The sequence below is a fragment of the Chanodichthys erythropterus genome, chromosome 14, assembly GCF_024489055.1.
Source record: "Chanodichthys erythropterus isolate Z2021 chromosome 14, ASM2448905v1, whole genome shotgun sequence".
NCBI lineage: Eukaryota > Metazoa > Chordata > Actinopteri > Cypriniformes > Xenocyprididae > Chanodichthys > Chanodichthys erythropterus.
Window position 1 is genome coordinate 29331440 of NC_090234.1, and position 26578 is coordinate 29358017.

Sequence of the window (26578 nt, forward strand, 5' to 3'; positions counted from 1 at the left end):
TCATTGTGCTGTCCTTTACAGATTTCCTGCGCCCTCTCGTTCCTTTGTGATAACGGTTCCTCTAATTGGAGCATTACTTACAGTAACTGAAACTGTAACTGAAATTAAGTCTCTTGTGATTACTATTAGCTCTGGTGCGACTCCAGAGATGGATGGAGGGTTTGTCTCATTAGTGAGGAGACTGTGAATATTCCTTGTGCCGTTCCATTATTCCTTTTTATCTAACGGAAAGGACTGTCCTTTCAAACATGGCTCCAAATGCACTTATTTAAGATGATTATTCTCCTCCCCCTCCATCAAGGTGATTAAATGACATTATTAATGGCCTGTTTTTAAAGTGCTGAATAGCTAATGCATCAAGCAGTCATCCATTCATCTCTGTCAATATTACTATTTACTATTCTGATATTGGCAAATATTGGACATGGCGTCTTATGTAATATTCAATACACTGCACTTCATAAGCAATCAATAAAATATATGAGGCCAGGAACAGCACATTTGAAATCCTTTATTGATTCCACATACAGATTATATAAGAGATGAATGTTGCCCAAGAAAGATGCATTTCCCTGATATAGCACCAATAAATCAGCTCATTGTTTGCTCTAGAAAAAGTGATAGTTGTGTAAATGTTATGACCATTCATAATGTCACAACAGCTTTTTTGTACAGTCAATACCTGACTGGGTGATTCTCACCAGCTGAATATATGTGAATATTCAAGCATCTGCAGTCTGATGGATTTAAAGATTTACACCTTTTCACAAAAAACTTTGCCTGTGGTGCCCTAAACAATTTGCATTCATTGCTTAGGGTCAAGTGTAGGGTCATGTTGTGCTATCGGTTATTTTAGGAAATATCTGATGAAATAAAACAAAAATCTCAGATCACTTAAATAACACAATAATTCTTGATATTCCTTCCTTTGTGTTCCTGAGCTCTGTAAAGATTCGAGAAGGCTGTGCTTTTCAGATAGTATGGTGAGAGGAAAGAAATGATCATTTTTGAATGTGCTGTCATGTTTAAGTTGTGTCTTAGCTGAAATGAGAGCTGAGTTTAATGATTTTAAAATCTATTTTCCTGCTGTGGTAAATCTCATCTCTTTCATGAATTAGATTAGTGTTAGTGTTGAGACCTTTATTACATAATGATTTACAATGACTAACAGTGCGTTGTTGTTTTCTTTCAAATTTGTGTTAAAATAGTGGCACCTCAGTGCATTGGTGATACTGGCAGTTATTTACAAGAATTAGAAATTCATCTCTGTGGTTAAAAAATTAAGCTCCGGGTAAAAGGAGCATAAAACATGACTCCATGAACATCAGTGAAATTAAGAGATATCAACATCATGTGGCATCAACATCAAACTAATTCAGGAAACAGAAGCTGAGTGATTGTGCTGTAGCTGACCTCCTGTTATTTAACGGCTAAACTTCTGATGACTCACAACTGCGTGCCTTCTCTTGTGTCTGTTTGTTTGCATATGACGTGCTCCAAAGAAAACCCCCAATGAGGGGAAATGTCTGGAATAAAAGAGTCGAGGGCAAATGGCTTTATTATAACTTCAGCAGAATCAGAGGCTTTGAAATTCAGCTGAGATTAGGGACATCTGGTGTTTCTGTGCTGCTGTCCAGTTCGCCACAGGCAGGTGAAAACCACAGGCTTTTAATCCACTAACTGTGGACACAGAGCTCCAGAGATACTCAGACATTAAAAAATAAAAATAAATAATAGCAGACCCATGTAAATAAAAACATAATTTTAGTGCTAATACAAGAATTATTCCTTGCTGCAAGCTTCTTAGCCCGGGTTGCTCTCCACTAAAGAAAGAAAATATTTTCCCTTGACATGACCTCATGAAGCTGTGAGTTGAGAGACACCAAATAAATGCAGTAATTCTCTCAGTTCACTGCTTCTTATAGTATCTGATAGCCACTATCATTACAAAAGCTACATGGCTGTCTGTTGCCTACACAGCAGACATCTACTCTTTTAGGCAGTTACCCAACTGGGGTTTCACAAGATTTTGATAAAGGCAAACTGAACAAACACTTTTGGAATTTGAGCAATTTAAAACATTAAATGTAATGCAGGTAGTACATTGTCCCTTATGATGTTAGGCATTAAAAGTAAAAAACCCAGATGGTGTTGAACAATAGTCAAATCATTTGGAGTTTTTGTATGGTTATCTTTAAAGCTTCATAAGTGCCATACATTTGTACAAACTTAATTGAGATGACATTTGTGGTATATTTATATAAATGCACATAGATTTTATTATCAGTGCAATTGTGTTTTTTTTTAAGTAACTGAATATATATTCCACATGTTGTGTCCATTAGTCAAAATAGTCAACTTTTACTTGGATTGTAATTAGAAATTTTTATTGATACTTTTCAGTATTGAATGAAATCAATTTCTCACAGCTTCCCAAAATCTTCATAAAATAGTTTTTAAGCATTTTGGCCAAATATCTAATGGATTTGTTCACTTTGGAGCATATAAATACAATTATCAATTTATTTTTTTTATTTTTTTTAGGGATCATTAATATATCGGCATGTTCATGGTTGTAGCCCTCTTTTCTTATTTTTAAAAACTACAAAATAATATTAATCATGAATGTCATGCTACGAATGTCATAATTTGGCACAAAGCACATCTACGAGTGTGAAATACATTGAGGTGTCACAAAGTGATTGAGTCCAGTGTTCACATAGGTTCGTCAAACACATGGGAATAACAGTGTCCTTCCTTTAGTTTGGTGTTTACCCATTCAAGTTGACACTTATCCATCATCATGATAATGACTTGCATCCAGATTGGAGATCTGTTTTACTGACAAAATGCTGGCATGACGAAACATTTAGTTGAAAACTACTTAAAAGAAATTGTGCTTAAAGTTTTTGTCCATATAAATGACTTGTATGTTATCTGTTTGTAGATAACACAGTGACAGTGTTCACTATAAGCGTTTCAATATATGAGAAACAAGTCTTTCTTAGTGTTTGCAGTCTGTGAAATATCACCTTCTCTGTTGTTCAGTGTGGAGGTTCTTGGTTAGCTGTTATAGACTTATACGATTCCCTCACTGCGTTTACTCCTCCACACCACTAAAGCAGTCATGAGTAGCGTCACTAGAATGGGCACCACGATAAAAGGCCCCAAGATCCTATTGGGTGGGTCGTGAAGCAGCCGTCCAGAAATTGAACAGTCGTGGAAGTAGTGCCTGTGCACCCGGATGAAGAATTCATCCACCATTTGGTTGGGCCAGAAACAGTTCATCTTCAGAGCCACCAGGAACGTACAGTTGGTCAGTTCTCCATAGGACCTTTAGAAGAGAAAACAGGAGATTAATGTTGACTGTTTGCATAAGATGGTGTTGTGCACTTGTAAAGGTGAATGACTGTTTTAAAGCATTTCAGAATGAGTCAGGATAAAGAAAAATAGTTTAAATGTGAAGTGTGTAATTTTTTTTCTTTCTCTTTACAGAGCCAACTATACTGAAACCACACATATGTTTATTTCCCAGAGAGTGTAAACACTGTGGCACTTTCAAAACATTGCTCTTTTGGAGCAGTTCTACATACAGTTTTAAGCTAATTGCAGTGGCTACTAGCTTTTGCAACTTCAAAACAATTAATCAAATTGCTAATGCATCGCATATTTTCTTGAAAGTGTAATCTATTAAATGCAATCTACCATTAAACATTAAGCGTCTCTATAATGTGTTATTTTCTTAATTTGCAGGACTTGTTTTATGGAGGGCTAGGCTAATCAAGCCAATATAAGACTATTAGGACACTCAAAAATGACATTTCTGTCATTAAGTACTCACCCTCATGTCGTTCCAAACCTGTAAGACCTTCGTTTTGTCTTTTCATCAAAAATGTCTTAATTTGTGTTTCAATCTAAGGGTTTCTGAGCCCCACATAGACAGCAACATCATTGCATCTTTCAAGGCCCAGAAAGGTGATAAAGACATCATAACATAACATAATAATGTTGAACCACTGTAGTCACACGGACATTTTAACAATGTCTTTACTACCTTTCTGGGCCTTGAAAGGTGCAATGACGTTGTTGCTTAGGTGTGGTTCAGAAACCCTCGGATTTCATCAAAATATCTTAATTTGTGTACCGAAGATGAACAAAGGTCTTAAGCCGAGTTCAGACTGCACGATTTTAGCCCCGATTTTGGCTCGCCGACAGGTTTTGAGATATCGCTTGTTTCACGCGAGTGACAAACATGTAGTGTGAATGAGCAAAGATGCAATCTGAGAGAATCACCGACGAGTCGCCGACACCCGTGAGATATTTGGCATGCTAAATATCTGGACCTGTCGGTGATTCAAAATCCTGCTGTGTGAAAAGTGTTCTGACTGAAAACTACATTGGCGATGACCGACAGCCAATGAGAGAGCAAGATACAGAGCAGCGGGGAGTTCGGGGAGGAGTTACAGACCACTCTCGTTGCAGAACACACAATCCTTGTTCCTCACGTCTCCCCAACCATTTCCTCCTCCATATTCTTCTTTTCTTTTTCTTGTTTTCACTGCAAATCAGCACACAGGCAATTCGTATTGCAAGCTTCTTGCTGGCTACCGTTTTTAATAATAAACCCAGTCTCACGTGAGAACTCTGGTCCTGCACGTTGTTTCCTTGTCACATCTCGCATTTGTTTGGTTGTGAAACGTAGTTTGCGTGCCAGACAGAGTTGTCGCCGATTCTTCCTATTGTAAAGTCATGCAGTGTGAAACCTTCTGTCGCCGATCCATCGTGCAGTTTGAACACAGCAGCGACTGAATGCTGGCCAAGATAGACATGCAGTGTGAAAAGAAGAGTGATCTGACTACTTTGAAAATTGTGCAGTCTGAACTCGGCTTTACAGGTTTGGAAAGACATGAGTGTGAGTACTTGTTGACAGAAATTTCATTTTTAGGTGAACTAATCCTTTAACTGCTACACCTTTTTTTGTATAATACAAATGTACCATTAGAAATTAGACGTTATAAAATTGAACCAAGATTAGCTAAAAACCATAGACATTGGTTCATCGGTTCACTAATCTCGTTCCCTACTGGTGAACCATTGAACTTTCAAAATGCTTCAATATTGCCTCATTCACTGAGATCACATGACTTTAGTAGTTTGATACTACTGGTTTGAAGCAAAAATATGTGCAAAGGTTTTAAAGCTTCACAGAGCAGTGTTTTGAAAGTGCCCATCACAATGGCCAAACCTGAAACAATTTTCTCCAAGATAAAATTGCACGATTTTATTGGTAACACTGCTTTATTGACATACAAAAGACATTCAAGGAATCTGGTTGATAATGTTTTGCATTTGCCTTTATTTGCACGTGGCATCCAAAATTCATAGTGATATTTAAATTAAGTTAATTAAAGATATTTTTTAATAAGTAGACATTTGTCCAAAACCATAATTTTTGCAATTCCACTTGGTGCCACCAGTAATGCAGAAATCTCACAATTGACTTAAAAATTAATATAAATTTAATATGTGCTGAAATATAAAAGCACTATAAAAGAAATAATCACACCAAAACCTGCAAGATTTCAAGATACTTTAAGAACCATGAAAAAAATAAACAAAAGCAGCATATTTTGGATCTTACATATGCTAACTATTTGCATAGGTTCACACAAATCTCTTTGGTGCTGTTCCTAATCGTCCATAAAATGCACGTCTGCATATTTGTGTGTGAGAGTGTGCATGATAAATGTCTTTATTAAGCTGAATTAATGATTCTCTCAGTGACCGTTAAGGAGCCCTGATGGAATGAGATCACTCCAATAATGATGATGATGATGGTGATGAAGAGTGAAGGAGCTCAAGGAGAGGTTGTACTTCAGATGAGCTCTTAATAGGCCCCTGTGTGAGTGTTAGACCCCATAACCTCCCCCCCCCTCCCCCGAGCCGTCTATTTTTAAGCCCAGTCAGCCTAGCGTGGGATGCCTGGCATAACCAGTGCAGACTTTTAATCAAGAGTTTTCTTCCGGGCCTGTTTTAGGGGCTGGAGCACACTGCACACCGCCTCCCCTCACATTTCACCCCGAGGGATAAAGATGGCTTGCAGGATGGCAGCTCAAACACTCGGGCAGTGCAAAAAGCACGTCTCATCTTCCCAAAGTGGCATGTGACACATATGGGTGTCTAGGTCACTCCTGTGTGCACAGCCAGGCTGTAGAGGCTAAGGGTGTTTAGGTAAAGGAAATGGGAATGAATTAAAGAAGCCAGCAGAGAATGACTGGAACTACTGCAAATTCAGGATAGGGGTTTAAAGGATTGACTTGGAAACTGAATTTAAAACACTGAGCTGCACTTTATTTCAGTTGTACTGCATTGTTAAATGCACGTCCTTTTTTATAGTATAATTTAATCGATTTTATAACTACTCATACAATATTTGATTTTAAACTTGAAATTTGTCTTTTTCTTTTTATAATGATTTCAAGGTCTATTTCTTTCATAACTTTCAAAACGATTTTTATATAAAAATGTGCAATATAGGCTTTTTTTTTTTTTTTTTTTTTGCTCAGTGTTTGTATCTGTGTGCCTGTGTACCACTGAAAAATGTTAAAACAAAACAACAGAAAAAAAAAAAAATTTGTGGTAGACATTTACTAATGGTGAGAATGAGTCAGTTTTACTGAAATTAAAGTTCAGGAGAAGCTCCAGCTTCTGTTACACCCTGTCTGTTAATGGACTGACCCTGAACTCACACCTCTGACCGTCTCTGTCTGCCTGTGTATTTATAGCATTCACATTAAAGACTAAAATAAACAAAGAACCATCCAACTGTATACCCACAATGGACAGTTAAATAGTATGTAAATAGCACTGCATTTATTTCCCTCATTTCACTTTTAATGGTGTTTGCTAAGACAAGCATCTTTATTATTATTGCTCATACTTGAAGTGAACGTCTTATTACTGCGCATACTTAAGATTGGTGACAAAAACTCTAAACGTGTTAAACTTTAGTAGCTTTAAAGGTGCCATCGAATGTTTTTTTACAAGATGTAATATAAGTCTAAGGTGTCCCCTGAATGTGTCTGGGAAGTTTCAGCTCAAAATACCCCATATATTTTTTTTAATAAATTTTTTTAACTGCCTATTTTAGGGCATAATTAGAAATCTGCCGATTCAGGTTGCGGCCCCTTTAAATGCTCACGCTCCCCGCCCCCGGAGCTCGCGCTTGCCTTAAACAGTGCATAAACAAAGTTCACACAGCTAATATAACCCTCAAAATGGATCTTTACAAAGTGTTCGTCATGCATGCTGCATGCATACATCAGATTATGTGAGTATTATATACTGTTATATTGTTTACATTTGATTCTGAATGAGTTTGAGGCTGTGCTCCGTGGCTAACGGCTAATGCTACACTGTTAGAGAGATTTATAAAGAATGAAGTTGTGTTTATGAATTATACAGACTGCAAGTGTTTAAAAATGAAAATAGCGACGGCTCTTGTCTCCGTGAATACAGTAAGAAACTATGGTAACTTTAACCACATTTAACAGTACATTAGCAACATGCTAATGAAAAATTTAGAAAGACAATTTACAAATATCACTAAAAATATCATGATATCATGGATCATTATTGATCCATCTGCCATTTTTAGCTGTTTTCCTTGCTTGCTTATCCAGACGTTCTGCCCTTGTGTAATGCGTCGATCATGGGCTGGCATATGCAAATATTGGGGGCGTACACGCCAACTGTAATTCAATTTTTTTTATAGGGCACCTTTAATAAACTCTCTACCATTAAACATGAACACAATCATGCAGTCAAAACTATGCCAGTCACTGAAGCCATTTTAATTTGCATTAGTTTGATGATGTGTTTTCTTTCTCCTGTTTCTGAATGTTTACTTGAATACTGCTGTTAGGAATGTGAAAAAAAGTTTGTTGGTTCTGTTGTTTTTTGGTTAGTTCTATTGATGTAATGTTCCTTTAATAATTATTTTATTACTGACTGTTTAGTTGTCTTGAATAATTATAAAGCAGCTTGTTCAATAGCAACAAATTTTCCCTGTTTTATCAAAATTGGTATTGAGAATTGTAAAATTTCACTGGTATTGGTGCCATCTTCTGAAATGTTGGTATTGTGACAGCTGACACACAACACATACAGAAATATTATAATATTATTATGTATATGAGCACATTGTGGCCATTTTAATAAGACAACAGGCCTCAACTGAAGCCACAAAGCAGAACATACACAATATATATTTCATATACAAACAGGTATATGATGGCATAGTCCCATAGTGACATTTCACAGGGCCCTAAAGTGGTAGCCATCATGAATGTGAGAGAATCAGAAATCTAATATCATATCTGCTCCAGGTATATGTTATAAAGCTCTGCACATAAGGTTCATCTCGACATCAGTTATCACATTTTCTCATGAATCTGTTTTAAACACTGTGCCATTGTAAGCCTATAATAAATTCATGTAATTTGAAAGACATTTTGGTTAGAGAATCTGCCTAATTCATTAGAAGCAAATACACATCAAACCAGGACGAGATGTGCTCAGCTTTCCTCTGGTTTCTGCTCTGCTGAAGAGACAAATGAGTATTTCTGTTTATATTTAACTACTTCATCCAACTGTACAGAGTGATCAAGAGATGTCAAACGTATCATCACCAGTATGAACAGAAACAGCTGTGGCAATATTTAGCCTGTAGCATCAGTTTGAGAGGAAGTAATTTAACAATATAAATTTGAATGTTTTATTACAAGGAACCCTGGGAGCTTCATTTTTGCCCTGTCAAAACCTATTACCATGCAATTAACAAGTGAATACAGATAAGATGAAGCAATTCTGATCCTCTGACTCCAGATGTGAAACGTTGTATTAAGGCCATCATTTACTTTCATGTCATTTCAAACCCGTATGACTTTCTTCTGTGGAACACAATAGATGTCGAGGCAGAATAATGTCTTAAATTTAGGGCGGGTTCCTCACACAATACTATCTTCAGACGACCACAATGGCAGCTTTTATGATGCTAATCTCTTTTTTTTTTTGCATAATTATACAAAATTACAGCTTAACTGACTAAATAAAACTTTAGATAAAATAATAAACGAGATAAAACAAATTAATTGGTTGTGGGGGAAACAGTGTCACAAGAAGGACAGTCAAAAATTGTGTAAATATGAATATAACCATTTTCATACAATATTAAATGTTCATTTCATGCTTTTTTCGCATAGGCTTAAGTCAAGTTTTGATGGATTTTGTACATCTGGGACAAAAGTACAACAAAATATAGATGAAATAAATGATGACAGCAGTTTAAACTTGTAAGCAATCTTTTGTTTCAATTTAATTTTCACATTCAGTTCAATTAAGATTTACTGTACAATATTTTATTATCATTTTAATTAATATTTGTATTTAAGAGGAAAGTCTTAAGGAAGAAGCTGCACAAAAGTCTGTTTTTAGTTGTTTTGCACTTGGATATACTAATATGATAATAGTATACAGAGTTTAATATAAAACTCAGCAAGTCTTTCAGTCTATAATGGGTGACTGCTGGTGCTTTTCTTCATTGACTGTGTGATGAGAAAGTCTCCCTGCAGCTTTCAGTCTTGTAAGACAGCAGATTGAATTTCAAAATGGTTTAACAACACTAAATATAACTTGTGTGACAGGACAGAGACACTCAGGGACAAACATCAACACACAGAGACCATGACTACGGCACACTGTCACTGTTCATGCGGGACGTGAGGGTTTCTTGCCATCATAACCAGTCACAGAATAAAGATCGCAGTCATTTCCCTGATCGATCATTGCTTTACTAGCACTCATCCCTAGTTGGCACTGCACTATATGTCAATAAAAGCCTCTTTGCAAAGCCTGCAGTACATTGTGACAAATTCACGAAACTCATGCTCAAATATTACATTGCTAAAATCATTATTCTTAATCAGTATTTTGTCTTGTTTGGCAGAATTTTTTTTTATAAATAAATAACTAAATACATGGTAAATATAGTTACGATTTAAAATAAAATGCCAAATGGGGAAGAAAAATAAATTTAAGGGAAAAACACCCCACTGGCAATTTTTTTTTTTTTTTTTTTGGCAATACTTTTCAGTATCTCATGCTATTTTGCTTCAAGTAAATGTGTATTGTTTTAAGGATGTTTACATATTTGTACTTTTGGTTTTTGGATCGAAACAGCACATTCAATTGAAGACTGTTTGTAGCAGTGATCCAGATGATCATATACTCGATGATCCAGAAACGTCCTTTAAAACATCTCGAGCATTTGTCTCTGCAACAGTTACAGAAGCAGTTGATCTCTGGATGCTAAAGGTGATGAGAATTGTTGAAACATAATGTAAAGTGTCTCCCTCTTGTTGGCTCTTTCAGTCATTAAGTGTCATCAAGGCTGACAGAGGGGTTAAATGCTTTCAAGTGTGGTCACATTCCACAGAGCTAATGGAAACTATCCCACAAACACCTTGACTGTAATGTGAATGGTGCATGCCCTGGGGAACAGATGGACATTGGGATCAGAATCTTAAGCCTGCTACTGCATGGGGAGCAGAAGGATTTTAAGGGGGGCATCTTCCCCTATTTATATACAGTTGGGTATTACAGAATGTACTATGGCAGTATAAAGCTATATATTGATATTTTCCCTATTCATATAACTTCCAAGCACAGACACTGCAGGAAGTTTTTTGCCACTTGGTATCACAGCATTCAGATCCTACATTTTTACTCCAGGACTGTCTGTGAAGCAGCAACTCTAGGTTTTAGTATTCCCTTTGCCGTCACCAAAACAGTCACTCTGCTTTCTCTGCTCTCCTTTAGTTTCTCTCTCACTTTCCAAGTGATCACATGAGCTGCCTGTCCTCGTGCAGTCTCATCAGAAACAGGACAACAGGTCACAGAGGGCCCAAAGAGTCAGAACTGGCTAAACACCAGATGGCGTACACAGAAATGGCGGGTACAATGAGTCAAGACACCTGAGCTTGAGTTACAGGATCTCTGACGTATTATGTGCTTGAAGAAGATCGCATCCATCATGGAATAGATTTCTGGAGAGGCCAAAGGGTAATAGCCTCTAATATTTTCTACCATATATACTCTGGGTGCTCTCATGGCCTGAAAACATCACCCTTGTGTATCTAAAGGCATCTTTACACAGCCGATTTATGCCTGCTCTGAAACGGGTCTGTATCTGCTCAGAATTCAATGTAAAGATGCAATGCCGCATTAAAGCAGACCTAAAATACACCGGGTCTGACCCAGGCCCTAGTATCAAAGCCGACGCAATGCTGTTTTGATTTAGTGTAAATGAACAATGAACAATTATGTTAATAACGGCTTCAGCCACTAGAAATCTCTGGAAGTGTGCCTCCAACTTTTAAATTAGACCATTCATTTGTTTAATTAAACTCAATATAATTTAATTTTATCAACAAAGAACAGTTATTAGCAGACTAATTATGCCCTTTTTGAACACATTAACCTTTTGAGCGGTACGGTCCCACATATGCACATATGGGATTTACAATGTTCAGCAACGCCACATAACTGCCAAATTCAAACTGTGCTTTCGCGCTTTGACTGTGAGACGGCTGCTCAGCGCTTGTATCAGTGTTTTCAGCCACATAATGTTTTTTTTTTTTTTTTGGTTTCAGGCATTTAAATACACATAAGCACTAGTACAACAATGCATTTAGAGTTTGTAAAATACACACTTATGTCAGACCTCAGTGGAAGCAGCAATAACAATCCATTCAAATATAATTTGCCGACATTTATTCATATCAGACACACATAATGGGCCTAAGTAAATATAAAGTTTGATCAATTTTTCTTCCAGTTCACCAGCCACTTACTTGCATATATTTCGGGAGAAACTGATGAATTCACATGCTGTAAATCCGACTGACAGGACTCTGCGAACTGCGGTGCAAACTAAAATGGTGGCATCCAACTCCATTATAGATCAAGATAAAGATCATTTATAAAGGTTTTTAAATGACAAAACACACTCACTTACACATATATGAGAATCTGAATATCAGATAGTTGGTGATATGGTAAGCAAGGTTGTGAATATTTTAAATAAAAAGGGAAAAACAAAATAATAGCGATCCATCTGTCATAGAGTGTTATTGTGCATACAGCCAAAGTCCCTTTGTTATTGTTATTTGAGTGTTATTCTATAGTCTTTGATACAGCATACGTGACAAGCATGACGCATCACCGTGGAAACAATAATGTTCTAAAATAACGGTCGCTTTAAAAAAACTCACTCTGGGGGAGTCAGCTAAAATATTTTAAACATGCTTTAGGTTTGACATTGTGTCTCCCAGCTTGACTAATCCAGATAACACACATCAAAAATCTGACTACATAGACCAGGCAAATTTAAAAGATTCAGACCAGAGATGTGTTGGTCAAATTTTAGCTTGAATCATGCATTAGCTGTCATGTAACCATTAGCAGAATCAAGCCCTGAAGCACCAGACATTACTTTCTTTACTAACTATATACTGACAGTGTCGAACATCAACTCAGTTACTTGTTATCTGTTGTAAGTAATGGCACAAAAATAGTTAAGGTTAGTGCTGCCCATTTCTCAACTAAGTTTTGGAGTTGCTGTAACTGCCAAATCTCATTGAGTACATGCACATATTCAACCATGATGCTTCGATTCATGTTTTTTTTCTTCTTTCTTTTTTTCTTCTGTTTTTGGACAGCTTGACAGCTCTCAGTCACCATACTATACAATTTCATTGTAAGGAGAAAAAAAAAAAACATTTTTTTTTTTTTTGTGCTCCACAGAAAAAAAGAAAATCCAGTTTGGAACAATTTCGGGTGTGTATTTTCATTTTTGGGTGAACTATTCCATTAAAATAGTGTCCTGCAATAACCTGAAACCTGTTATGATCACCGTCTGTTCCTGTCAGTTCCCGGACTACATTACCCATAATCCTCTCTGCCAATCACCTGCACTCACTCCATCAATCACTATCACTAATCACCACACCCAGCTGCAGTACATTAACAGGACTATAAAGGACTCACACTCACACCACCAGTGTGCGAAGTCTTGATTACCATTGTGTCATTTCCGAGCGTTTCTATCCTGTCTGCCTGCTTGTTATCGTTCCTGCCTGTTTCTTGTTTTTGACCCGTCGCTGCCTGTCCTGATCATTGCCTGTCCCTTGACTACGACTCTGCCTGTTCCTCACTCTTCCAGTTTGTTCCTGTTTTGACCCTGCCTGTACGACCACTCTTACTTCTAATAAATGCTGCATTTGGATCCCCTGCCTGTGAGTCCCATTCGTTACAGAAGACTTCGCCACTACCAAGATCCAGCAGCTACCGTGAGTGTTCCTGTCTCAACAAATATGAACCCATCTGCCAAGTTAATAGGTCTCCGTCAAGGGGACAGATCCATTGAGAACTATGTCATGGACTTTATTGAACTGGCACCGTTAACGTGTTTTAATGAGGAGTGCCTAATGATATTTTTTCGCGGTGGACTATCTGACCCGCTCAGTGCTGTCATGCCGCTACACGATCCAAACGGGACGTTGGAACAGTATATTGAACAGGCTTTACTACTGAGCGGATCTCCCTTTACAGTGGGTGTCGCAGAAGAACGCGACACCATGCTTAATCACGTAATGGCCGCCGCATCAAAGAACACTCACAAAATGGCGGCCACCATCAAAACAACACCAGTCTATGTCCCAGCTGATCGCCCAGAGTCACGTCACGTCTCCGCTGATCGCCCAGAGTCACGTCACGTCTCCGCTGATCGCCCAGAGTCACGTCACGTCTCCGCTGATCGCCCAGAGTCACGTCACGTCTCCGCTGATCGCCCAGAGTCACGTCACGTCTCCGCTGATCGCCCAGAGTCACGTCACGTCTCCGCTGATCGCCCAGAGTCACGTCACGTCTCCGCTGATCGCCCAGAGTCACGTCACGTCTCCGCTGATCGCCCAGAGCCACGTCACGTTTCTGGATCCATCCAAGGGCGCAGAGGATTACGTTCCAGTGTGGCTGATCTTCCTCTGACTACAGTCCGAGCAGCTGGCATCCCCAAGTCCTCGCCGGCCACTTCGCTCTCAAACCAGTCGGCCGCTTCGCTCTCAAGCCTGGTGGCCGCTTCGCACTCAAGTCAGCCGGCCGCTTCGCTCTCAAGCCCGGCGGCCGCTTCGCACTCAAGCCCGGCGGTCGCTTCGCACTCAAGCCCGCCGGACGCTTCGCTCTCAAGCCTGCCGGACGCTTCGCTCTCAAGCCTGCCGGACACTTCGCTCTCAAGCCTGCCGGACGCTTCGCTCTCAAGCCTGCCGGACGCTTCGCTCTCAAGCTCGCCTGTTGCAACGCACCTAAGCGCCCTGGACGCGATGGACAAGATGGCTGCTTTGCCAGTGCCTACGGGCAAGATGGCCGCCCCTTCGGTGCTCACGGAGGTAGGGGGCGTTCCAGCCATTGAGTCCGCTCCAGAACCCGCTTCAGCCAGTGAGTTTGCTCCAGAGACCGCTCCAGTCGGTGAACCATTGCCTCACTCTCGGAGGAAGAGGAGGAGGAGGAAGAAGGCGTCCTCCTCTCCTCAAGACGCTGACGCCGTTCAAGAGGCCGCTGTGGGCCTGGAGACCACTCCAGAGGTCTCTCCTGCTCCGCCCAAGCGTCTTGCCCTGCCGGCGCCTACTGAGCTCCTCGCTCTGCCGGCGCCTACTGAGCTCCTCGCTCTGCCGGCGCCACCTGTGCTTCTCGCTCTGCCGGCACCACCTGCCCAGCCACTGCTGTCAGGGCCATTTATGGACTCACTGCCGTGGCTGCCCGAGCCACCTGACCTGCCGTGGTTGCCCAAGCCACCTGACCTGCCGTGGTTACCCAGGCCACCCTGCCTGTACGACCACTCTTACTTCTAATAAATGCTGCATTTGGATCCCCTGCCTGTGAGTCCCATTCGTTACAAAACCACAGCAGGATCTCAAGAAGCTGAGCTCCATTTCGATGTAATGTTTGCTCTTTATTAAAACTCTTGGGATCTGTTTTGAGCTTGTTAAATCAATAGCAAAGTATTTTAATACGTTCCTTAATCTAATTTCTTCAGAAAAGTGGAAATTGTTTTAGACAAACACCTGCCTATAATTCCAGCTCTGCATTGTTAATTTGTATATATTGTATGAGTTTATTTTGCCTCCAGACTGTGCTTTAAGAGGAATTTAATGAGCATACCGGCACACACAGGAATGACCCTTGGCAGGGCAAAAGGGTATGTCTGTAGATTGTTGGTTTTCGCCGAAGCAGTTAAATTCTTCATTGCCCAGGTGAGACAATTTGCTGAAGCACAAGAGTGCTTGCCGCCTCTGATCGCTTGTATATAACCTTAATTACCTGCGGTTGACTGCCCTCAGTGCTCGATAAGTCTTACATCGCCATTTCTAGGCTCACTGGAGGCCACACGCCATTCTGTGTAGCTCAGCCCTCATCCCAGACCTGTGGCTGTCTCTAGACAGTGCTTTGTGCATAATTGAGCAATGGAGTTGGATGACCTCGTGGAGGGAGCCGAGAGGCCATACATACTTTAATGAGCGCTGTTTCACAGGTGAGTGGGGCACTTGAACCTGCTTTCAGATCTGAGAACACCATGAAGTCCCCTGAGCTATGAAAGAGCAACCGTTGAGCAGTAACATTCTTCTCTAGGAAAGCTGACAAATTGAGCCTGGAGTCGAACTCAATGGTTAAAAAAAAAAAAAAAAACTTTTTGTCCTACCATGGCAGATTTATGCCATGCATTTTCTATTGATATATATATTCTATAATTTCTATTTTATATATATATATATATATATATATATATATATATATATATATATATATATATATATATATATATATATATATATATATATATATATATATATATATATATTATATATATATATATATATAATATATATAAAATATATATATATATAAAATATATATATATATAAAATATATATATATATAATATATATATATATATATATATATAATATATATATAATATATATTATATATATATAATATATATATATATATATATATATTATATATATATATATTATATATATATATATAATATATATATTATATATATATATTATATATATATATATATTATATATATATATATATTATATATATATATATATATATATATATATATATATATATATATATATATATATATATATATATATATATATATATATATATATATATATATATATATATATATATATAAAAAAGTGTGGCATCAATCATATTTGATGTACTCTGTATATTAAATAAAGCCAGCTAACTTAAGTCTGTGCTTGTTACTGAGGTTTATTTAAGGTTTATAAATTATTTAAAAATATTGTTAGCCAGGATTTAAGGCTTTAATTTTGTTTGGTGGGCTAAAGCTCTTCTCATGTAAAAAATCACAAAGATCAAGATCATGACAGACCATTATAAACAGTTAGCAGAATTTATGACTCTAAAGGGAATCACTCAAACTGCTTTTAATAAATTAGATGTAAATAATCATTTTGTGTTATAAATAATGGCTGAGCATAACAACACCCGCAGGAATCAATCAGACTCTTCAACACAATCATTTTTGTTTGCAACTTTAGGGCAACATTAGTTTTTGATCTGAATAACAACAAATGCACCAGCAGTTTTGTTAAGCCGGGCACACATTTAACGACTAGCTATAACATTCAAAGACTGAGCTCAACATACAGCGATTGTTTCCTCCGACTGGAGCCGATTTATATACTTACACATGGAATTTTGAACACCGACTTTAATCGCGGACTGAACGCAACTGGCTCTGACTGGACGCGTTTGAGCGTGATCAGTCATAAGTATCAATTTACATTCATAATTGGCTTTACAATCGTTAAGTGTGTGCACGGCTTTACTGAACACAAAGACAGTTTTGCTATGACAATCACTCCACTTCTGAGTGGAGCAAAAATCTGGGTTAAAGTGAGGCACTTACAGTGAAAATCCATAATTGAAATATTCAATAGACAGCCAATATATGTGTTAAGATTTTCTGTGTAAAGTTACATCTAAATTTACAACTACATCAATGGAATAAACTCTAAAACTTTAAAATTCATGGAAAAATCTTTTAAGCTTTACACCTCAAATAATTCAACGATTTAAAGCGAATAATTAATGTGCTTTTATAAAATTATAAGCTTCAAAAGTAATAATTTAAATTCTTCAGTAATTGGCCCCTTTCACTTCCATTATAAGTGCATTACCGTATAACATCCTTTTTAAAAATGTCATAATTTAAACACCCTCATGTTGTTCAAAACCTGTTTGACTTTCTTTGTTCTGTGGAAAACAAGAAGATATTTGGAAGAATACTGGTAACCAAACAGTTTTGGTTTCCATTGACTTTCTTTTGTATGGACAAAACAACAGCAACAACAACAACAATAAACAAACAAACAGTGAGACATTTTCAAAATATCTTCTTGTGTGTACCACAAAATAAAGAAAGTCATACAGACATGACATCAGGAATGACATCAGTGTGAGTACATGATGGCAAAATTATTATTTTTCTAGAAAAACAGTAAAACAGTCAGCATTTTGCACATTGACATTAGCTACAATAGAAATGAGTTAGGTCACAGGGGACAAACAGTGTATGAAGTGTTTCTGACAGGGACTGGCAGACCTTGCTGGCCCTCGATCCGACAGCCTAGACATCCAGTGTCACTTTTCTCGACTGTTGCGCTGGAGCGCAACGGTTTCAGTCTAATGTCACAGTTGCAGTTTTTTAGGGTCAGTTGTCAAAGGCACAAAAGTAAAGACAAGATAGTTCTTCTTGTTAAGTCCTTCAGTATCATATGTTTTCTGGGGCACCACAAATAACCTCCTCCATTATGTCATAGGGACAGCTGTGCATATGGAGGCATTCCCGAGAACGGTGTACGCCTGGAGCTGTGCCACATGGCACATTAAATCCCTCTGAAGTATGTGATAATATGGGAACCCCTGTCGTCTCTCTTACTGAGAAAACTCTGCTCTTCAATGACCTTGTCATGAAGTGTTCAAATAAACACACAGGCATGTCAGTGGCAAGGTAGGACTGCGCTAAACAAAAGTTGTTGAGTGAGTGCTGAACCAAACTGAGTGTGAAGTGAAACATGTAGGGGAAGTTTGGGGTCAGTAAGGTTTTTTTTTTAATGTTTTTGAAGTCTCTTGCACTCACCAAGGTTGCAATTCTTTTAAAAAATACAATAAAAAAAGTAATATTGTAGAATTTGCAATATTTTAAAATATATTTTAAAATACAATTTATTCCTGTAATGGTAAAGCTGATTTTTCAGCATTATTACTTCAATCTTCATGTCACATGATCCCTCAGAAATCATTCTAATATGCTGATTTACTGCTCATAAAACATTTCGGTAACACTTTACAATATGGTTCATTTGTTAAACATTAGTTAATGGATTAACTAACATGAACTAACAATGAGCAATACAATTGTTACTGTATTTACTAATCTTCGTTAGTGTTAGTTAATGATAATACAGTTGTTCAATTTTTGTTCATGTTAGTTCACAGTGCATTAACTAATGTTAACAAGCTTTTAATAATGTATTAGTAAATGTTGAAATTAACATTAACAAAGATTAATAAATGCTGTATAAGTGCAGTTCATTATTAGTTCATGTTAACTAATGTAGTTAACTAATGTTAACTAATGAACCGTATTGTAAAGTGTTACCAACATTTCTTATATCAATGTTAAAACAGTTGTGCTGCTCAATATTTTTGTGGAAACCATGACTAGTAACTCTTTATTTTAAGGTGATGTAGTTACATTGTACTTACTCAAATAAGTACTAAGTAATATTAATTAACAACATGTAATAACTATAGAATTAGGGTTAGGGTTTGGTTTGACTTTTGAGGATGACATTTAAGGATTCTTTGAAGAATATAAAGTTCAAATATGAAAAGTTATAAAAGTATTAATTTCTTTGAAAAAATAAAATAAAAACTGACCCCAAACCTTTGAACTGTAGTGTACATGTAACAGGAAAATAGCAAATACAGACAAATTCTGCACACTGGCTCAAGTATAACAGTTTATTCAGTTTCTCCTCCCACGACACAGGAGAGAAAATGACAATAAACACAGTTTGACTTTACTAAATTAATTAATGTTCTTGGAAAATATGTTAGCTAATCAGAATCAAGAATTTAACTATAATATATTACAACAAGTACAAGTGGTATGATTATCACTTACTCGACAGTGTCCTCCCAGCTGCACCACTGGCGCTGATCGAGAACCTCCATGTCCAGCTTGAACTTGGCCAGGCAGAACTCCTCAATGGCATTTCCATAGTGACTGCTGCATGCCATCGTTAACACAGACAGGTTCACTGCAAAAGAAAAAGAACTCAGGGTAAAGAAGGAAAAACAACTCAATTATTCTTTTATACCCCACAGATCATTGTGTTAACACTGTGTGTGAAAAAATAGTAACATAAATAGTGGAGCTCAATGGTAAAGGAACATCACAGATGTCTTTATATTGTATCTATTATAATTCTCTCAAGATCAAATGATCTGCGCTATGTAATTGTACAGCTCTTATACTACTGTATGTGAATAATTGTCTCATCTATGTCTATTTTTATTTCTACTAAGGAGTTTTCTATAAAGTACTCTGTATGTTTTTTGCCTTAGCCTATTTAAAGTTTGTGAAATGTTTCCATTCTAACAAAAAGAACCATATCTATTTTAATATCTCATTTTTAATCAATCTCATTCCCATGGGAATAATAAGGCAAGTGGTTAACCAGGATTTGTTTTAACCACATCCCTAGCATATGATGAGCTGTTGACTATCTGTCATTTGACCTAATAACCAATCAACTGGGAGAAATCAGAGAAAGATTTTAACAAAACACATTAAAATCACCATAAGGGGAAAATGTGTTTAAGCATGTGAGTTGCCAGTTGCCATCTCAGTAATAGCACAGGTCGCAGACACTTAAAACGTTCATTTTAATCATAAAGGGTAATGAAATATTCTGGTGTAAAATGGACACTGGAGTCTAATTTAGATTCACCATGCAGTTTGTAAAAGGCTTCAATCAAGCTTAACTTGATTGAAACTGGGACATTTTTTAAAAATTGAACATCACTTCCAGATAACCAGCAGTCGTGCTGTAATTAATCATTTGATTTAATTTAAAACTCTCTTAAAAAGCCAATAACAGATTAAACATTTTAGAAGGCAGCAATGGTCTGAGTAAAAGACAAAAAAAAAAAAACTTGAGAAGAGAAACAAGGATGAGTCATTTCATTAACTCTGATATAATGGTATTAATGTGCCGCTCTTGGAAAACAATGGCCTTTAAAACAGCAGTCATTGTCTGACTGTCATTTTCTTTCATATTCTCTATTCTCTCCTTCCTATTGTTTTATTCTCCTATAGAGATCCACAGTACCAGAGTTCCAGTGCACCAGCACTCACCCCCAATGCTGTAAAGAAAAGCTTCTGATCAGTATAAGAGACGGATTCAGCCAGAACCGCAGTGACTGCGCTCCCTCGGCTCATTGTTAGTCAATAACAACTATCACATCAATTATGTGACAGGTGAGACTTCCACAAGTAAAATAAATAGAGAAAGAAATGTTTGCGTGAGGGAAAAAAAAAAATCAAAAGGAATGTGTGCAGGATCAGGATTCCTATCAGACTTTCATATTCCTGAAGGATCCTAATGGGAATTCACTGGATAAACTGAACAGGATTTTTATTTATTTATTTATTTATTTTTGGCCTTCTTATAGGATAATGTAGTAAAGGATAGATTTGTGTTTTGTATTACATAAAAACTCTTTAAACTTTTTCCCAATTGTGATTCCGAAGACAGTCCTTAAATATTACACTATTTTCTTTTTAGAGAGTCTACAGCAGAATTGAATTCTGTTTGCCTAAATGAATCATTATTTTCCTGTTTATTCCTGTAAAGCTGATTTGAAACAACCTGTAATGTATAAAGCACTATATAAATAAAAACAACTTTATATTATTCTCTATGTAAAACCCCAGGTTTCTTGACATGATTTTGAAGAACTCTTTATGACAAAAAGTTATTATATAAGGAGAAATGTCTTAAATGGTTGCATAAAACTTTTATGTTTAACAGGTTATTTGATTTTTTTTCTAATATAGCATATAGTATATTTAAAAGCTGTTTACTTAAATTAAATTACAATTAAAATTTATTTTAAACAAAATGAATTAATTAAAACTAAATCTATAAAATTATTCCATGATGATGTTTATTTCCCTAAAATGTTCTATTTACAGTATGAAGCAACTGACAGAACCATTTAAGGTTCTATACAGAATCTTTTCATCCAAGAGTGAATGCTTTTGAGGTGGATTCAAGATGCTTGGTAAGAAAAATAGCAAACAGGAAAGGAGTGGAAATGGAAATGTATGTAACATCACAACATCAAACCATATTTGCAAATAAAAATAAAATGGGCAGAGGGGAGATGAAAGGATGATGAAACTACAAAATGCATGAGAGAGCATAAAAGCATTAGAAACACTAGATATTGCATAGCATCTGAGATAGATATGGGAATATGTTCCTGCTTTATTTCATGTACATAAATAACTCTGGACGTCAACCATGAGTAAATCCTCCAGTGATTTGAGCTATCAGGGTCTGAGATGGAATAGCGCAGATTCGAATAGCTTCTGCACAATTTAATGCAACACAACCATCACATATGCCAGGAAAGAAATATTTACATGCATCCTGTTGCTTAAAAACCTGAAATCAACTGCTGCAGGCACAAAAAGCTCTTATCCATAAATGTTACACGAGTGTCGTGTTGTAAACGGTTAAAAATGTCGACCTGTGGGCATTTACCAGCCTAATGATACAGTGAACCTAATGCTAAACTTCCTTCAGAGCATCTTGGGTATAATAAACTTGCTGGATTTCACAATGCATCACTTATTTCAACGAGAGTACGATTATCATAATTGCAATTCAATTAAATAATGTAATGTTTTATTTATTTGCCATAGCTTGTTAATACTTACATTTGCCTCTTGGAGAGTGTTAATTCTGGATGCTGACAATTTCTAAAATAAGCTACTGAGTAAAATTACAATCTAAAATAAAATTACAATCTAAAATAATTCTGGATGCTGACATTTCTAAAATAAGCTACTGAGTAAAATTACAATCATTTAATATTCCTCTCTCTGTTTTTGCTAATGTGCCAGTGTTTTCCCTTCCATGTGCCAAGACATTCAGGTTTCTGCACACTGCTGCAGTCAGTAACATTCAAAAGAGAGAAAATGTTCATTTTTGTGATAAGATTTTGAATACGAGCCACTGAATCTCACAGAATTGGATGGAAAGTGTTCCTTCACATTTTTCCTGTGTTAAAACACAATCATGACTTCAGTAATATAAAAGAGTTCTCTCTTGGGAAGACAAGAAACAAAACCATTCACTGTTCCAAATCCTTACCTTGAATTCATTCAGTTTTCAATCTTAAGCATGTAAACGAGTGAAAATAACAACGTAAAATAACTATATAAATATTAAAAGTGAATGGTTACAGTATATGAGACAGAAAACTGTATGTGCAAAGCAGTAAAATTCACAGCCAACCGAGTCAACCGAGTCTAACACACCCAGGAAGTAAAATTATAAAGAGTTGTTTAGTTTACGACCGAGCAACTGAGTCTTCCAGCGTTCATTTGCTCGAGCCGTAATAAGCTCTTGTAGCGGATATAAATATCCAACAATCGTGAAAACACTGATTAGAGCACGGTAACTTTAAGATCTACAGTTTAAGACATTAAATTTTAGAAGCACATAATACAAGACACTTTCTTTTAAAATCTACAAGAGACTTTATTTATTTTAACAAACTAATCTAACACAAACACACGCACACGCACACACACACTTTCATACACGTTGCAGTAAGAAAGGAAATGAGAGAGAAAGAGTTTTAAAAGAGAGAGTGATAATGAACAGGGTTCCTAGTAAAATATGCACTTCAAAGACCTGAACGAACCATGAATCATTGATTTAAATGCACCAGTTCAGCTTTTAGAATCTGGAGGTACTTGCTTGATTCGACTTTAATGTGAATTTGCCTCGTTGGTGTGCAGAGAAGGGTTTTCCAAGTCAATGATTTGTCACAGGGTCTTAAAGGGCCGTGTTGTGTTTGGTAAAACCCATTCACGTTTGAGCTTGCTGGAAAAATGAACGGAAGTCTCTTTGTCGCTGGAGTTAAAGTTGAAGCGGCAAAAGTCATTGGTTGAACTTTGCGGCAAAACTTAGAGCACGAGACTTTCTGTGGAAAAGAAAATTAAGTAAAAGAAATGAAAAGTGAGTGAAAGTTGGATGGTTTGAATGAGCTGCTTGTCTGTTCTTCTTGTTACTCCATGGTTACTCGTTGTTCTGCCTACTCTGGTCACTGTTGATCGGTTCATTCTTTTACTCTAGTTCTGTGTCTTGCGATATGACTATTTAAACTTAGGTGTTTGTCACACCTCTGAGAGGAGTTTTGGCCAATCAGATATCGTCCTGTTTCAAAAGGGCTTTTCTCTGCCCCCAATCATACTAGAGTACCATTTTAAACATAATTTCTATTAAATGGAATATGATACATTTATAAACAGATTTCATTCAAGCCAGGATAAGAGAAAAATAATTAAATTCATTCCAAATAAGGCATACTTTCAGTCAGTCATTCAAGAGTTATCACATTTACATGAATTGTGGGTGTTCTAAAGCAAAACTGGTTACAGGTAGTATTTGTGGACACATGATGTAAAATGTATGCAGTTAAAAGATGTTTGATAAGTCCATTTAAAATTGTTTGGAACAATTTTGATGCAGTTTTAGTTGTAGAACAGTCTCCGTTGGTTTTTCTGTGAAGTTAGGAAACAAAAGGGGCCTGCATTGTCTCTCTGTTTCTTTTGGAGAATCTGGTGATCAAAGACTCTTTATCTTCTTGACCACTTGGTTTGTCACTTCTCCTGCTGTGAGAAAGCATGAGGGTTATAAAAGTAATTAATGTTGGTTTTCTCTGTAGACGAGCTGGAGCCAGAAACCTCGAATCTGAATTAGAATTATGTTTTGAAAGAGTCTGGTTTGTCCACGGTTCCTACACTAGAGAAGACAACATCAAGCATGTCACATTTATATATGACCTTTTGATGCAATATTCTCAATATGACAGGAACCTTTCCACCAGAACACATAATTAGTCTCAACATCACTGCTCTCGCTGACATTCACAGCATATTTGTGTGTGTGTGTGTGTGTGTGTGTGTGTGCGCATGTTTGTGAGAGAGAGAGAGAGAGAGAGAGAGAGCAACACAACTACAAACTACTCACATCTGCAATATGCTGGCAATCTGGATGATATCCAGGATCCTTTAGAGTCAATTAGTCAGTAATACGTCACTCCATTTACTGGGGTGCGCAAATACAAATGGAAAAAAAGGTACAAAGTGTGATTTCACAATATAAGCACCTTGGAACCGTCCAATATGACCTAGACAACTTTGCAGCCTAAAACAATTCTATTTCATGAGCGATTCTAGCAGGCATAAGCTTTTATATTGCCCTGAAGAGGGATGAAAGAAAAACTGAATAATACAGTGGAACGCTGTTCCAGGTTTGCCTCCAAATACAGCCAAAAGTGGCATATTTGCTTATGCAAAGTGAATTTTTAACCAAGAGTGCACTTACGGTGGAGGGGACAGGGTGCGGTATTCTAAACATTTCGCATGTTTGCTTTCTGAGAAGCTGAACTCATTAAAACAGGTATTAGGACCTGTTTGCCATTCATTTTTAAATAGCAGGAAGAGAACAAATCACTGCGACATCATGGATTTTGTACATGCAGTGGCCCAAAAAACTATCTGTATACTTATGACACACTTAAAAATGTATGAATGTCATTGCATTAGATAAAATAAGGCAAACCAAGTGGTATTATAAAAGAAATAATGCTAAAGCTCAGAATTAACTTTTACAAGACATTTTCGCAATTACTATTAACCAACTTTTAACAGTTGAAAAAATACTAAAGTTTAGGCCAGCCCAGATTGTGTAGGAGGATGCTGGCCACACAGATCACATCCATCTGTTCTGGCTGCTAAGTGGTGAACTCACAAACAAGTGTTTTCAGAACCACTTCAATTTGTCACAAACCACTCAGAGTATCTGTACACAGAGAAAACTGTGTAACTGCACTGAATATGATTTGAATATTTAATTAGAAAGTTTGAAGTTTGAAATGGATTTCGATCTTTTTTTTTTTTTTTTTAATCAATACTTATCAGTATTTTTAAAAAGTATATTTATAGATGCTTTTTCATGCAACTCCATTTGCCATCTTGGACAAATATTTTTAGAGAACTAGTTACAGATTGCCTTATTTTTAAAGCATACGTGTGATGTTACTGTACAATTTGCCAAAGCATGACATCTTTGAAGGAAGCATAATGTTTTTTTGTGTCAGGGGTGCATCTGTGATGCCTTAAAATGCTGTGTATTGTTGCAGGGTCAAGATTATACTAAACTTTAAATATGAAAATAAAACAGTAAAATAAATAAATAAATAAATCTTGCTGGCTAATATATTACAGAAAGTACATTATGCTGCTACATGACCTTATTTTTCACTCTTCCAACTCTGAGATTCTTTTAATCTCAAACTCTTGCATAATGCACAAAACATTTGGTCTAAGATGAATTTTGAAAGGAATGAGAACTAAACGAAAGCATTTCGAGTTTCCTCCTTGATCATCTCTGTAACTTTGACTGTTTTGACTGGAATATTTATCATAATCTTTTCAGTGAAGAGTATTTATGCAGCTGTATGATGCGAGGCTGGCTGTTAAAGGAATAGTTCACCAAAAATGAAAATTCTGTCATTTACTCTCAGTCATGCTGTTTGAAACACATTTAACATTATTTATTCTATGCAACACAAAATGACAAGTTCATATGTACAAACTATTAGGTGTTATTTTAGTATTATTTATATATTATTATAGTAATTATTAATATTTTGAATTAGCTTTTTTATTGTGCTTTCATCATTTTTATTAATGTATTAATACTTAAGATATAATTAATTTGTGTTTTATTTATTGTATTCAGCTTAAAATTATTTATAGTTAGTTGCCATGTCAACAGTTCGAATTTTGTTTATGTTTTAAGTTAAAGTTTTATTTAAAATAAAAAACTTAGTTAACAATAACAGCATGTGCATTATATTCCAAGCATTGAATGAAGAACAGACGGAAATTTACTTAAAGATGCTTTATGGTTTTTAAAGACAAAATAATATGACCAGTCGCAGGTGAAGCAAATATCATTGATCATTTACTAACAACGCCACATATTAAAGCTTGGTAAGATTGGATGATAAGCAAACAATCAATTCTTGTAATCAA

The 26578-nt window shown here is 36.6% G+C and overlaps 1 protein-coding gene across 1 annotated transcript in view; it reads right to left on the reverse strand.

The window, feature by feature from the left end:
• Nucleotides 1-561: 561 nt before the first annotated feature.
• The window catches only part of ramp1 (receptor activity modifying protein 1), a 46181-nt gene continuing 20164 nt past the window's right edge, over nt 562-26578 (reverse strand). Inside the window, exons 2-3 of the mRNA XM_067409915.1 lie at nt 19358-19493; nt 562-3334 (exon numbers count right to left, since the gene is read on the reverse strand). Of these exons, the coding sequence (XP_067266016.1) occupies nt 3079-3334; nt 19358-19493 (392 nt within the window). The 3' untranslated portion in view covers nt 562-3078. The remainder of the gene's footprint in view (nt 3335-19357; nt 19494-26578) is intronic.